Here is a 15418-nt window from a genome sequence, read left to right as displayed (position 1 = left end):
TACTGAGGACTTGGGTTTGAGTCCAGGCTCCGGCCTTCCTGGGTGGAGTTTGCATGTTCTCCCCGTGCCTGTGTGGGTCTTCTCCGGGTACTCCGGTCTCCTCCCACATTCCAAAGACACGCATGACAGGTTAATTGGGCGCTCCAAATTCTCCCTAGGTGTGCTTGTGAGTGTGGATGGTCGTTCGTCTCTGTGTGCCCTGTGATTGGCTGGCAACCAGTCCAGGGTGTACCCCGCCTACTGCCTCGAGCCAGCTGAGATACGCCCCACCCCCCGCGACCCTTGTGAGGAATAAGCGGTCAAGAAAATGGATGGATGGATAGCATGTGTACTCGTAAATGCCATAGGATTTGTGAGGGGTGAAAAATTGCAATGTCTTGTCAACAAAAGTATGCTATCTTAATGCTAACACATAATGTGAAACACCATCGACAGGCTAATGGAAATTAGCATTGATGTTGTTAGTGAACAAATACAAACACATCATTCAACAATTATTGACACATTCCGTATAATAACTATCACTGAATCTTGGAACATTATTAGGGGGCCTTCTCTGCCTCTTCCTGCTGTTCATGACTGTGCGTGTCTTCCAGCAAGTTGAATGACACCATTTTGTTGGATTCATGACACGTGTCTTGTTGTCATTTCCTCTTTTCCCCTCAGATGCCGAGTGACTGCGCCGGCCATCCAAAAAGTCAACCGACTCATCGTTGTGTGTGTGCGTGTGTGTGCGCATGTGTGTTCTAGTCTCACAAGGTTAGTATGCAGGGGGCGTGTGTGTCAGTAGTGTGCGTGTGTGTGTGCGTGCTCCTCCACAGCGTTCTCTCACAGCCGCCCAAAGAAATTGACACCCAAACGGTACGTCACTTATCTCGATACTGATGGTCAGCTTTCAACAACTATTTTGGTTGGGTTTTTTTTGTGTGTGCCTTTTTTGGCGATTTTGCTCTCATGTACACACACACACACACATTTTCACAAAGATCCCTTTCTGCTGGCGGCTTAAAGGGGGGAGGGTTATATTTTGCTCCTATTTCTTTTGGCGGAGTTTTACTTTCCATCAAACTCAACAGGTACATTTTGCCCAAAATAATAGTCATAGCCATATAATAATAATTAAACATTTGAAAAGTAAATATGGAGGTAACAGTTGGGTAGTTAAAATGTCACGAGTCACGTACAGTAAACATATTGCATTACAAAAACAATCATCTTTTTATTGGTTTATATTTTGATGTGCATAATATTTGATATTTTTGTCTTTTCTAGGAATGCACAGATGGCTACCATTGGGACCCTCAGACTGAGCACTGCAAAGGTAAAGCAGGCAGGATATTATGATTAGGATTATGATTACGATATATTATTATGAATTTTGCTACACATTCAGTGTGTTGATGCCCATTTTTGGCCTTTTAATCTCTTTGAATGTTTTTTTTCTCCAAACATTTATTCAGCTACAATTCTTATTAGTGTTCTAATTTAGAGGGGTGTCAAAATTAGTGCGTTAATTTAAAGTTACTTTAACGCCACAAATTTTTTTTTAATGCATGATTAATGACCACCCCTTATTTGAAAAGCCTGTGCTGGGGGAATTCCATTCGCGACACGGGTCCATGTCAAAATTTAGCAGTTATAAATTGAATAATAATAAGATATTTGTGGAGACTGGGGTCAAGTTGTATTTTACAACTTCAAAATGTGCCAGAATTTCACAAGCTATTTCGGCTCAAAAATTAGATAGCTCTGAATATGAAAAAAATGCACTGAGCTGTCATATTCATTTTTACAGTGCATCTTTTTAATTGTAACTCAATTTTATGAATTACTATGAAATTATCGGATCAATGACTAAAAGATGCAGCCATGTTTCTATTAGTTTATTTTTTCCCCACTTTTATGTTGAGTATGAAAATTTAGGGGAAAAAAATATTTTATTGTACATTTAGAACAGATATAAAATTTGCGATGAACCGTGAGTTAACTATTGAAGTCATGTGATTAATTATAATCACAAATATTAATTGCCTGACACCCCTGGTTCTAATTATTAATTATTAAAAACAAAATAAAGAAATTGTATAAAATGTTATACAACAATAATATAATGTAATATATACTGTGTATTGAATTTTTGTAGCATGACTGTATAATGAAAAATGCCAAAACTATTATAACACCGTTAACTATTGAAGTGAGTGTTTCAGGGGTGCTTTGACAAGCACGTATCTCTTGTCCCGCGTTTGCGCCTTCAGACATCAACGAGTGCGAGACCATCCCGGACGCGTGCAAGGGGGAGATGAAATGCTTCAACCACTACGGCGGCTACCTGTGCCTCCCCCGCTCGGCCTCGGTCATCCCGGCGCCCGAGCCCCCCATCGCACCCACCGAGGCCTTCAACCCCTGCCCCCTGGGCTACGAGCCTCAGGGTGACAGCTGCGTGGGTGAGTGGTCCCAATTGGCCATGTGGTGGTCCAAATGATGGGATATTATGCTCTTATTTTTAAGGGGGTGGGGTGGGGGTGGGGGGTGGGGGGGGTTGCACAAGTAGCTGGTGGTGGGTGTCAATGAGTGTGATTGTCCCTTTGGGGGGTATGGCGTGTTTGGGCCAGACGGAGTGTGTAGGAATTTGGTCGATTTCACACGACGACAGCTGCTGTCTTGCAGGCATGTACAACTCCAAACTCTTCGGCTTTTTTCCACCTCAAAACTATTTCGGAAAATGGTTACAATAAGTACCTGTTATCTCATATGGAACTAGACAAAAATCATTTTGTTAAAACCCTCATTAATAAACAATAAGTGGGACTAAATCAGTATGCATTTTCGTCGACTAATGAAGACGAGATAAAAATGTACCGGTACTTCATTTAATAAAACCTGGACTAAAATCTATGGACATTTTATTTTAGTTCATGAAAAAAAAATGAGATGAAAATAATGATTTTATAAAATCTTGTCTCTGCTAATCTGTCACGTCTGTGACACTGTCATGTGACACGCAGTACAAACACATGGGACAGACAGACAAGTGGATTCACGGTGAAAGGTTTAAAAAAATAAAAAATAAATAAAAAATAGTAAACTATAGTTATAACTTAACATTAATCCAACGGCTATAACGTTCCAACAATAATAATGCAACTGCTAACTAATGTTGGCTAACTTACGAGCTCATAGCATGCTGCCATAGTAGCCACTGTAATTGTGTTTGAAACAAGATTATTTTAGTGAACTAAAACTAACTAAAAAATTTAAATAAAAAAAAAAAAATTGTGAATGAAATAAAAATAAAAACGAAAATGCTTTTTAAATAACGAAAACAAACAAACTGCATTTTATGTTGAAAAAAACTAATTATAGCAAAAATGTCATTCATTTTAGTCTGGTAATTAATTTAATATGTGAGCTTTTAGGGATGATTTTTAATGTGATTATAAGTTGAATTATTTTTATATTAACCGGAATAAAGACGTTTGAAAGCGTGTCACACAGAAGTGACATCATCTAGCAACAGCCAATAAAAAAGTACCTTCAGATAACGTCACTCCCATGGTGGTTTTTAAATATTGCGCACAAGTCATACACGTTTTTTCTTAAATAACAAACTAATACTGAAACTAACTAAAACTAAGCATTTATTAAATAGCTAAAGCTAATAAAAAGTAACAGAACCACCCTGAAAGCTAATTAAAACTAACTAAATTTAGAAAAAACAAAACTAAAAACAAAATAAAAACGAACTAAAATGGAAATTACAGAATGCTGTTGTGAAGTTGTTTTTCTGAAAAAGTTAAATAACTCTGACCCAAAAAAAACCAAAAAAAACCTACAGGGATATAATGGTTGTCCTAACTAAATCTTGACTAAAACGTTGAGACTTTTTGTTGACTTAAAAAAGGCGAATTAAATAATATTTTCTTGGACTAAAAAACTAAAATGCTAGATTTATAGTCGACTAAAAATGGACTAAATAAAAACGGGATGAGGTTGACTTTGATAAAAACTAACAAGCATGATTGAGAATGGACTAAAACAGACTAAATTTAAAAATGGCAGATAAAATTGACACTAGTTAAAATAAAAACTAGAATGCTCCATTTATAGTCGACTAAAAATGGACTAAATAAAAACGGGATGAGGTTGACTGTGATAAAAACTAACAAGCGTGACTGAAACTGGACTAAAAGTAAGACTAAATTTAAACATGGCAGAGAAAATTCATGCTACTTGCAAACGATACAATCTTAAAAATAAAAAAATAAATAAAAAAAAGTTTGCTCGTTGGTGGGCGCGAATGCATGCTTTGCCATCCAAATGACGAGCGCGGTTCCTTTTGCAAGCGCAGACGTGGACGAGTGCGAGCGCGACGAGCACGACTGCCAGCCCAGCCAGCAGTGCGTCAACACCTTGGGGGCCTTCACCTGCCACTGTCCCGACGGCTACCGCAAAGTGGGCACCGAGTGCATCGGTCAGAACCTTTTTTTAATTGTTTTGTGTCTGTATGGGGCCGATGAACGATTGTCCTCTGTCTGCTCCTCCACCAGACATCGACGAGTGCCGGTATCGGTACTGCCAGCACCGCTGCGTCAACGTTCCGGGCTCGTTCACGTGCCAGTGCGAGCCCGGCTTCCAGCTGGCGGGGAACAACCGCTCCTGCATCGGTCAGTGCGATTTATATTTGCTCACCTTTTTCGGAAGAGATGTACACTTCAAGCCGACTCGTGTCTTTCAGCTTTCAGTTGCTTTCAATTGGTTTTTAAAGCAGATTGGTTAGGTTTTATTTTGTCAAAAATACTTCTTTATAGTTTTTATGAGATTTATTATTATTTTCAATATCCTTTGAGTACATGGAGTGTTTGTCAAACGCAAGATAAAACAAAAACAAAAACAAAGGCCACCAAGTAATAAAGTAAGTTACAATTCTCAAGACTTTTTGACCCACTTCTTTATGGACATACAGCAATATTAAAAAAAATACGTTTGAAAAGCTCATGTTTCATAATGCATGCAATGTACGATAGAAAAATAAATAACTTTTTTTCACCATAATTACAGTTTGTTTTAGTTGGTCTTACAAAAGTATGGTGTAGTTTACCATGTGTTTTTATTTTATTTCGTGAACAGAAACATTTTTTAAATGTTAGTTTAGTTATATTTGTTAACCATAATATCCTTGGTTTTTATATATAATATATGCATCTACTGTATTATTTAATTTTAAAAATATATTTTCTATTAATTTATTTAAAAAAATAATTTTACTTTATTGCATTTTCAACATATTTCAATATGATTAAATATTTTGAAATATGTTAAAAATACAATAAAAAGTAAAATGAATTTATTTCATGAACGGAATTTTTTTTTAAAATTTAGTTTCATTCTATTCATTAACCATAAGATATGTATGTGTATATATATATATATATATATATATATATATATACAGTGATACCTCGGCTGACGAACGCTTTAGCTCACGAACTTTTCGCCTCACGAACATTAAATTCGCGAGAATTTAGTCTCTGCTGACGAACTACTTTTCGGCGGACGAACCAAACCACGCGGTCGAACAGCACCACGGTGGCGGCCACGAGAAGCTGACGCACGCTCACGGCGTCCCAGTTCGTCACCCCCTTTCTTTTAGTGCGGACGCGGTTTGTGTTTGATAGACATTTTGAGTGTACTTTTGCTATTATGGGACAGAAAAAGACCCCACCACAGGCTAGTGTTAAGCCTAATACTTACCAGCGAGGGACGGCGATTCGGCGGCGCGTTTGCATTGTAGTCAATGGAGTTCGCGCCACTAAAAAAAGCGAAAGTGCCATCACGTACCTCAAAAAAGGAGAAAATCGTGCCACGGCTGTTTAGTCCCAGGAAAGAGGTGAAAGTAGTTGGCGGTGCTCACTTTTTGTTGACTCGCTAAAGTGCTCCACTTCCTTGTTCACCAAGGGACACACCTCCTCCGCTCCGGTGAGCACGAAAGTGCGAATGAGCCGCAACCGTTCCATAAACACTCTACGCGGTGAAACGCTCGCGAATGAAGTAAGTCTACCATTGCTACTATCCTTAAGAACTACCATCACAAAGTCAAATAAAACGACTTTATTATACAGTACAATTTATTTATTTAATTACAATACAATAGCACATTTATTATACATAAAATAAGGTATATTTTTGTGTAGTTTTAAGGCTTATTTAGTAGAAAATTATGTTTTATAGGGACCTGGGAACGGATTATTCTCATTTTAATGGTTTCTTATGGGAAATAAATGTTCGGAAGAAGAACTTTTCGGCTTACACACACTCTCTGGGAACCAATTATGTTCGTGAGCCGAGGTATCACTATCTCTCTCTCTCTCTCTATATATATATATATATATATATATATAAATAATCTACGATATTTAATTAAAAATGTTTTCTCTTAATTTATTTCAGAAAAAATAATTTTACTTTTTATTGTATTTAACATATTTCAATATATTTAATCATATAATTTAATTTTAAAATATGTTTTTTTCTCTTAATTTTGTTCTTTTTTAAATTATTTTTTCCATTTTTTACAAATATCTTGCTAATATATATATATATATATATATATATATATATATATATATATATATATATATATTATTGCAAGTTCACTTTTTTTTTTCTTATCGTGACCTTCTTAAAATTGTCTAAGTAATTTTTTTGCAAATGTTTTTTGCCTAAATCACCTCCTTATGATGCAAATGGTTAATTTTTTTTGTGTTGCCTGAAAAAAATCTGGGAAAAAAAAAATGACTTAGGTGATTATTTTAAGAAGGCGTCTATTCATAATTAGTATTTTACTTGATTTCTTTTTCTATTATATTTTATATTCCATCTCATTACTATATGTCAGTTGTCCGGAGCGTCTGGCACAATTTCAGCCAATCGCCTTGGTTTCTAAATCCCAAACCACGAATCAATCACGAAGGAGCGAGAGTCTGACAGCAGGCGTGGTTTCCTTTCAGATGTGAACGAGTGCGACATGGGGGCGCCGTGCTCCCAGCGCTGCTACAACACGTACGGCACCTTCCTGTGTCGCTGCGAGCATGGTTACGAGCTGGCGCCCGACGGCTTCGCTTGTAACGGTGAGTGGCCGAATGACGACGACGTCATCGTCCGACTCCGCTTTTGAGTGACGGCGGCGCGTGCGCTGTGGCAGACGTGGACGAGTGCAGCTACTCCAGCTACCTGTGCCAGCACCGCTGCGTCAACCAGCCCGGAAAGTTCTCCTGCGTCTGCCCTGAGGGATACCAGCTGCAAGGCACGAGACTCTGCCAGGGTGAGTCGACATGCGTGGGCGCTCCCCCAATCCATGCTACATACTGCAGTATGTTGAGAAACAAAAAATAAATAAATAAATAATAAAATTGCATACATTTTAGGGGGCAGGGGGATTGTGAATTTTTTTCTGGAAAAATTTCCTAAAAAAACGCTAAATTTATTTTTGGGAGAAAATAGTTTAATTTTTTTATTTATTTATTTTTTTTTTTTTTTTAAGTTTATTTTTTTCTATGAAAGTTGAATGTCTTTAAGGAAAAATGTAGTTTTTCCGTGATAAATTTTTCATCATTTTTTTAGCAAGGTAATTGAAGATCTTTTTAGAATTTTTTTTCCAAATAGTTAATTTAAAAAAAAAAAATGTATTCTTATTATTAAAAAATTATATTTTTCAAAGAAAAAAAAAAGTCAATATGCATGAGAGACCCACAAAAAAATGAAATTACATACTTTTTCGAATAAAGTTGAATATATATTTTTTTTAGGATTTTATTATATTTCAGGAAAAAAAAGTTATATATTTTTAAGGCCAGAGTCTGTTTTTGAGAAAGTAATTAAAAATCACATTTGCGGAAAAAATGTCAAAAGAAGAATTATGTATTTATTTTAAAAAGAAGAAATGTTTTTCAAAGAAAAGTCACATTTCTGAGGGAAAAAAAACTAAAGCAATCTTCACGTTGTCCACCTGCACAGACATCAACGAATGCGAAACGGGCGAGCATCAATGCACAGACACGCAGACGTGCGTCAACATCCACGGACGCTACCAGTGTGTGGACGCCAACCGATGCCAGGACCCATACGTGCAAGTCTCCGACAAGTGAGTGCACGCATACGCACTTCCAATATGGTCGTTGGCCTTCATTTCCCACCAATAAATCATCCCCACCACCAAAATATGCAGCTGCACAACTTCCTCGTTGACGGTGACGCGCACCAAAACGCAACTTTTGCTTTGTCGGATTGCTAACGGGTGGAGACAACGAGCGCACGTGGAATTTTCATGTGATTATGGCGAGCTTATGACTTCAAAATATGTCCCAGACTGTAAGATGTTGAATGAGAATGACTGTAAGAAGTTATGTTGGAGATACTCATAAAATTATCATTTTTCATCTTTTTTTACATTCACATTGATTTGATTTGATTTATTTGTTCATTTTTCCTTTCGGACAGCATTGTGACAAACAAACATTTCAACATACAATTTTAACATATGATAACCAACATTCCAATTGTAGAGGAACCATTGAGCAAATAAAACACGCATTGGGCCAGGTTATCAATCATAACAATAAAATCTGGCCTGCATAACATTTGAAATGTTGGTTTGGCGTTAGTGTTATTTTATTGAGCAGGTGTGCATTTTGTATTTATGTTTGCTGTAATGTAGCAGAATGGAATTGTTTCTAAACCACATTTATTAGTTGAGCTCAACAGTTTGGGAATCAAAACTGAGCTCTGCTGGCCTCTCTTGGTTGGTTTTGGAACTGCGCTTTTCAATAACTAAGAGAAAGATAAACTTGTACTTTGTACATTGTTCGAGAATTTTTTTTTTAGATCTTACAGAAAGTCACATTTTTGAAGGAATAAATGGTTAATTTGGAGGAAAAAAAATCTCAAGAGTAAAATTTGTAAAATATATAGTAAATATGTAAAGTTTCAGAAATACATTTATAGTTTCAAAGGAAAGAAATCAGATATCTGAATTTAAAAAAAATATTTTTATTTGGTTGGTTTGGTTAGAAAAAAGGTATTTACTGCATTTTGAGAAGAGCTTTGAAAAAAAAAGAGGTATAACAGGAAAGTAGACGAAGTGCAATTTCTGGAGAAATTGCCTGGGAATGCTGAAAGCTGCATGCTTATGAAGTAAATTGAAAGATGAATTATGTAAAAATTCCAAAGTTTTAATGGAAGTTGAAAGGTACATGAATAAAAAGAGCTGAACATGATCACAGAGCTGGTAATGATGAAAAGTTTTATGTATGGAAGTGGGGGTGGAAAGTGAGACTTAGAAAAAGTTCAACGTCAGTCCCATTGAAAATGAATGGGGAAAAGTTGATATTTAACATCAAATTGTGCGAGTACTGTAGGTAACGTGGAATCAGACTATATATACCCCGGAATGTGTGAATTTTTGAAGCAAGTTGAAATTTGAACGGTGTAAATCGTAAGTATTATGTGGGAGTAGTTTAATGCCAAAAAAGTGAGGAGAATAAAAAAAATCCAAATAACATATGTGGGATGCTTTCAGCATTCCCACAAAAAGTAGTAATATATTTTTTAGCAACTTGTTATTTTTTAAGAACAATAATTTTATGAGAAAGATGATTAGTTTTTGCGCCCCGCAGCATTTTGACTGTGTGCGTGCGTATGTGTGTGCGCAGCCGCTGCGTGTGTCCTGTGACGAAGGCGCCGTGCCGAGATGTGCCGTTCTCCATCGTGCACCGCTACATGAGCATCACGTCGGAGCGCTCGGTGCCGTCCGACATCTTCCAGATTCAGGCCACCAGCGTCTCCCCGGGGGCCTACAACACTTTCCGCATTCGCGCCGGCGACCCGCACCGAGACTTCTACATACGGGTGAGGACACAAATGCACGCATTGACAACCAAATTCAACTTGGAGAAAATTGGATGGAGAATTTTTTGGTGAAAAAAATATATTTTACAGAAGAAAAGTAGTTTATTATGCAGGTATAATCAGTTTCAATTTGAATTTCTATCACTTAATTTACCAAAAAATAAATATGAATTTCTAGATTTTCCTTAGCATCAAGGAAAAAAAAAAAAAAAAAAGTGTAAATTTGTTAAAAGAAAACTCAAAACATTGTCAAAAATTCAGGGACAATAATTCTAAAATTTTAAACAAAAATTGTTTTTTACCATCAAAAACATTTTTAAGTTCAAAAATTCTAAATCAGCCTAAAAAAAATTGTCTAAATTGAATTTCTGACACAGATTTTCCTCACTATCAAATTAAAAATTTTTTACAGTTTAAAAACACAAAACTCAAAATTCATTGTCAAAAATTGTCATTTTGTAAAACTAAATTTCTAACAGATTTTCCTTAGCATCAAATAAAAAAAATAAAAATAAAAAGATTAAAAAAAAATCTGTACATTTGTTAAAAAACAAAACAAAAAAACTCAAAATCAACTGTCAAAAATTCAACAAATTTTAAACAAATTATTCTTACCATTAAACACTGTTTTTCTACGTAGAAAATTTCCATCCCAAATTTTTTGTTTAAAAAATCAAAATCAGCCTAAAAAAAAAAAGCCCAATTTTTTTTAATTGAATTTCTGACACTGATTTTCCTTACTATCAAATTATTATTATTATTTTTTTAAGTCTAAAAACAGAACTCAAAATTCATTATCAAAAATTCTGCGTCAGTTTTTAAAACTAAATTTCTTACAGATTTTACTTGCCGTCAAATTGGTAACTTTTTTTTTTTTTTAATCTGTGTAAAAAAATTGTTAAAAATAAAAATCTAAACTCGATGTCAGAAATTCAGGGAAAAACAAATTCAACAAATTTTTAACAAATTGTTGTTACCATTAAACAGTTTTTCTAAGTACAAAAAAAAAACCTGTCAAAACTATAAAATCGGTCACAAAAAAATTCTGCCTAATTTTTTTAAAATTTAATTCCTGACAGATTTTCCTCACTATCAAATTACTATTTTTTTTTTAAGAGTTTAAAAACAAAACTCAAAATTCATTGTCAAAAATTCAACATCATTTTTTAAAACTGAATTTCGAACAGATTATCCTTGCCATCAAATTGGTAACTTTTTTTTTTTTTTTTTTTTAAATCTGTGTAAAAAAAAAAAAAAAAAATTGGAAAAAATAAAAATTGAAACTCAAAACTCAAAATTCATTGTCAAAAATTTGGCGTCATTTTTTAAAACTGAATTTCTAACAGATTTACCTTACTATCCAAATTGGTAATGTATTTTCTTTTTTAATCTGTGTAAAATGTTTGTTTTTTTTTTTTTTAATCTAAATTTACTGTCAAAAATTCTAAGCTTAGTGTCCAAATTCAGCGTAATTTTTTTCAAAATAGCTTTAATAGATTGTTAACATAATTTCTTTTAAGTACAAAAATTCTAAATTTGTCAAAAAGTCAGTGTAATTTTTCTAACACAGATTGTCCTTAGCACTTGGTTTTTTTTTTTGGTTTTTTTTGTTTTTTTTTTATCTGTAAACCTACTTTAAAAAAAATGTCAAAAATCAAAAATCTCGGGGGGGTTGGGGGACAAACAAATTCAACAAATTTTTCTTACATTAAACACTTTTTCTAAGTACAAAATTTCTGTCAAAAAAATCTGCCTCATTTAAAAAAAATTATATTTCTGACACTAATTTTCATCATTAGCAAATAATTTTAAAGTTTAAAAACACAAAACTCAAAATTCATTGTCAAACAGTCATTTTTTTTTTAAATGAATTCCTTGCCGTCAAATTGGTAACTTTTTTTTTTTTGTGTGTAAAGAACAATCGATGTTAAGTACAAAAATTCTAAATTTGTTGTCAAAAATTCTGCATAATTCTGCAAACTTAAGTTTTCATATTGAATGTCTTGGACGGTGAAATAATTTTTCAAAAACCTCTAAATTCTCTCAAATTCTGCATCATTTATAAAAACTTGACACATTTTATTATTATTTTTTTTTTAATTTGACAATAAAAGAATTAGCGTTGACAGCAATGGTTCCATATGGCAAAAGATGAGCGCGAGGCCGTGGAACTCACCTGCCGAATTCGACGCGCGTTTGCTAACGATGATCTTGTGTCTGCGTTTTAGCAAATCAACAACGTCAGCGCCATGCTGGTGCTGGCGCGCGCCGTGTCGGGCCCACGCGAGTACACGCTGGACCTGGAGATGGTGTCGGTCAACCCGCTGCTCGGCTACCAGGGCAACTACCAGAGCAGCTCCGCCCTCAGACTCTCCATCTACGTCGGCCCCTATGCCTTCTGACAAACGCCCGCGGTGGACGACGAGGCACCGTCAGAAACCGATGAGGAGGGCGCTGCGCCGCTCCTGTGTCGTCTTCAAATGTGCAAACTTTTCCCTTTTGGATCTTTTGAGTCCTTTCCACACATGGAAATCCCTTTCAGCATTTTGTTCATATGATACTAGTGCAAATGAAAAGAAAGTCACTTGAGCATTTATTCCATCACCTTCACTGTGCACTAGTATGCTCTTTGTCCTCACGAGTGCCTCATTTAGTGCATGTAAAGGATACCTGGGGTGCACGAGTATGTTAACTGCTTTTCTCATGCCAGTATTTGGCCTACTAGTACACATTTCAACTAGTAACGCCACTAGGCCCAACTAGTAGTCATGTACTAGTAGCCTTCTTATTTTTGTGCTCACTAGTATCACAACTACTGTACATGATACTGTATATACTGATGACCCTACTACTTTGTGACACACTATGTCAGCAGTCGTACTAGTAGCACAGACGACTGCACAGATTTGCCTCATCAGTAACTTGTGCCTGCCTACTAGTATGCCAAATATGTCTTACTCTAGTGTGCGGAAATGTTGTACAATTAGTGGAAGTCACTCTTATAATTCTGCTAGTCCTGCTCGTGAGGACAAAGAGGCTACTAGTACCTTAAGCAGTTATCAAAGATGTGGACAAGATGCTCAACATATTAGTACATATTGTCGGACTTACAGAAGGTTGATGACAATCGAGACGTGCGCGCGTGTGTATGTTCATCCCATTTGTGTGTCTTTTATTTGATTTCTTTTCTTTTCTTGTAGTGATCTGCACAACTTTAAACATTTTCTTCATGCCGTTTAGATTTGCAGCATTGGAACATCCCCTTTATATTTTATTTTTTCTTATGTTTGGAAGGCCAATAAAAACATCTTACTTATACCTTTTAACATTTTTTCCTTTTGTCAAAAACATATACCACTGTTCCCCAAACTTTTGTTCTGCTGCCTTCATATGCTATCGTAAATATGGTAAATAGCACATGTAGAGTAGAAAATTGCACGTGAACGCCCCCTCGTCGTATTTTATACTGGACAACTGGGAATTTATTTTGATAACAAAATTTCCGAGTTGAGTGAACTTTCCAAGTTTCAACATGACGGAGAGCGCACAAGGATAAGTCCGCTAGCACAGCAGACTGTTTTAGAATCTACACAATTACATAGCATACACAATTTTCCTATAACAACAAAATCACATGAACAGAACTCGGACGTAATTAGGAGTTTCCGAGTGGTAACGTCCATCTTTCCCATAGCACGTGAAGGCAGGGATGTATTCGAGGATGGTCGGAAGTCGGATATATCAGAGTTGGTTTTCCCCAGTTCCGACCTAAAAGCTTTCGAGAGCGAAAGTTAAAACAACCAAACTGGCGGATAGCGATAGTTTTTTTTTCTTGGTTCTTAAAAGTAATTTTGACGTCCAGCAAACTTACCTTCTTCTAATTGTGCTTCATTTATTGTTTTTATCTTATTTCATAAGCATTCCGTCCAGTTGAGCAGTTGATCGTATAATTTCATGCCGGGAGAACGGCATACTGTCACGTACGTTACGTTACGTGGAGTTATGTCGAATATTTATGAATGAAGAACGCTATCTAGTTTTATACTCATGTAAATTGTGTTTAACCATTCACGGTCTGTTTCCAAAGGGGTCGCCCTTGTAGAGTGACGTCACATTGTAGTCCGTCGATGAAGTCGGGGTCCTTTTCAAGGGGGCGTTCCCGTACGCACTGCCTGGTTTGAACGCGGAAAAGTCCCACTTCCGACCATCCTCGAATGCAGCATCAGATGTGGGAATAAACACTGCTGACGCGCGCCGTTCTTTTTATTTTATGTTATTTTTTAAACCAAGTTTACTCGCTTCTATTCTAATCTACAACATATAGCGAGAACACAGGCAGGCACTTACTTAGTTTGCCGGGCAAGGTACCTTTAATAAGACAGTGCAGCTCGTTCCTTTCTTCCACAGCACTAAGTGACGTTCTTGTTGCACTGACGGTTGTATTCCAAGTTGATTGTTATTTGTTTCATTGTAATCCAAGATGGCATTTGCACACTTTTGCACGGTCAACAAGAACAACAACCAAAAAAAAAAGTTTCTTCCCCACGCTCACACCGCCAGGTGATCAACCCGCACGCTCTCCAACACAGGTGTACGCACAGACTAATAAGCAAGCCAGACCACGCCCACTGGCGAGTTGTGACACCGCCAATCCTCGTGCTCGTAAAATGTTCGACCGTTACGTACTGTACGTCATATATACATATACTTGTCCAAATTTTATTTCTTGCGGGCTCCAGGTGGAGGACTGGAATCGTCACTTACCTTCAGTGAGTGAGTGGTAAAAATAAATATTTCCAATCTTTTTTTTATTGTAAATGAAAATACATTTTTTTCCCAATAAACATTTACATACAAAATGTACTTTTTGTCTCAAAATGTAATTTCCCCCTGAAAAATAGGCAAAAATAATAATTCTTGAAAATAAAAAAAAATACAAGCTTAAAAATGATTTCCCCCAGAAAACAAAATTGTTCAAAACTTTTTTTTGGTGTGATTTTTGTGTTTTTTGTTTTTTTTTCAATGAAAATACTGTATAAAACTTGCAGGAAAATATAACACTTTTTTTTTTTTTTTAAACAAAAAACACGACTTCTCTATCTTATTTTTCAACTGCACAACTTTTTTCATCTTAAAATAAAATGTACAGCTATTTAAAAAACTATGACTTTTTTCATGAAAAATATACAACTGTCTTGAAAAATTCTGTTCTTGGTTTTAAACCCCCCAAAAAATGTAACTTTCATCCCCCAGTAAAGGATTTTTTCTTAAACTTTGTTTTTTAAATCAAACATGAAACTTTTCTAAAACAAACACCTTTTTCTTAAGAAATGTGACTGTTTTGTTTTTATTCTTAAAAAAATGACTTTTTTTCCCAAATGAAAAAAAAAATCCCCCACTATAAAAAAAAAAAAGAAAAGCAGAAAAAGCATTTCCCCTCTCCAAGACAATGTACCCGTCACAATCTTGAATGGAGCTTTCTTGCAATTGCTAATAGATGCCACAAGATGGC

General features: G+C 35.7%; 2 protein-coding genes across 2 annotated transcripts in view; both read left to right on the top strand.

Annotated features, from left to right (window-relative positions):
- fibpa (fibroblast growth factor (acidic) intracellular binding protein a) overlaps positions 1-814 on the top strand; it is a 25258-nt gene extending 24444 nt beyond the window's left edge. The window contains exon 11 of the mRNA XM_077531677.1: positions 667-814. Coding sequence (XP_077387803.1) covers positions 667-790 — 124 coding nt within the window. The 3' untranslated portion in view covers positions 791-814. The remainder of the gene's footprint in view (positions 1-666) is intronic.
- Positions 713-13222, top strand: efemp2a (EGF containing fibulin extracellular matrix protein 2a). Its single transcript, XM_077531676.1, has 10 exons — positions 713-861; positions 1273-1321; positions 2259-2447; positions 4352-4474; positions 4551-4667; positions 7011-7130; positions 7205-7324; positions 8017-8143; positions 9711-9906; positions 12135-13222. The coding sequence occupies exons 1-10, from the start codon at positions 766-768 to the stop codon at positions 12306-12308; spliced, it is 1311 nt and encodes a 436-aa protein (XP_077387802.1). The 5' UTR covers positions 713-765; the 3' UTR covers positions 12309-13222.
- Positions 13223-15418: the final 2196 nt, after the last annotated feature.

Source organism: Festucalex cinctus, chromosome 9 (assembly GCF_051991245.1).
Source record: "Festucalex cinctus isolate MCC-2025b chromosome 9, RoL_Fcin_1.0, whole genome shotgun sequence".
Classification (NCBI taxonomy): Eukaryota; Metazoa; Chordata; class Actinopteri; order Syngnathiformes; family Syngnathidae; genus Festucalex; species Festucalex cinctus.
The sequence above is the reverse complement of the archived record's forward strand: the minus strand, read 5'-3'. Positions and strand labels throughout refer to the sequence as shown.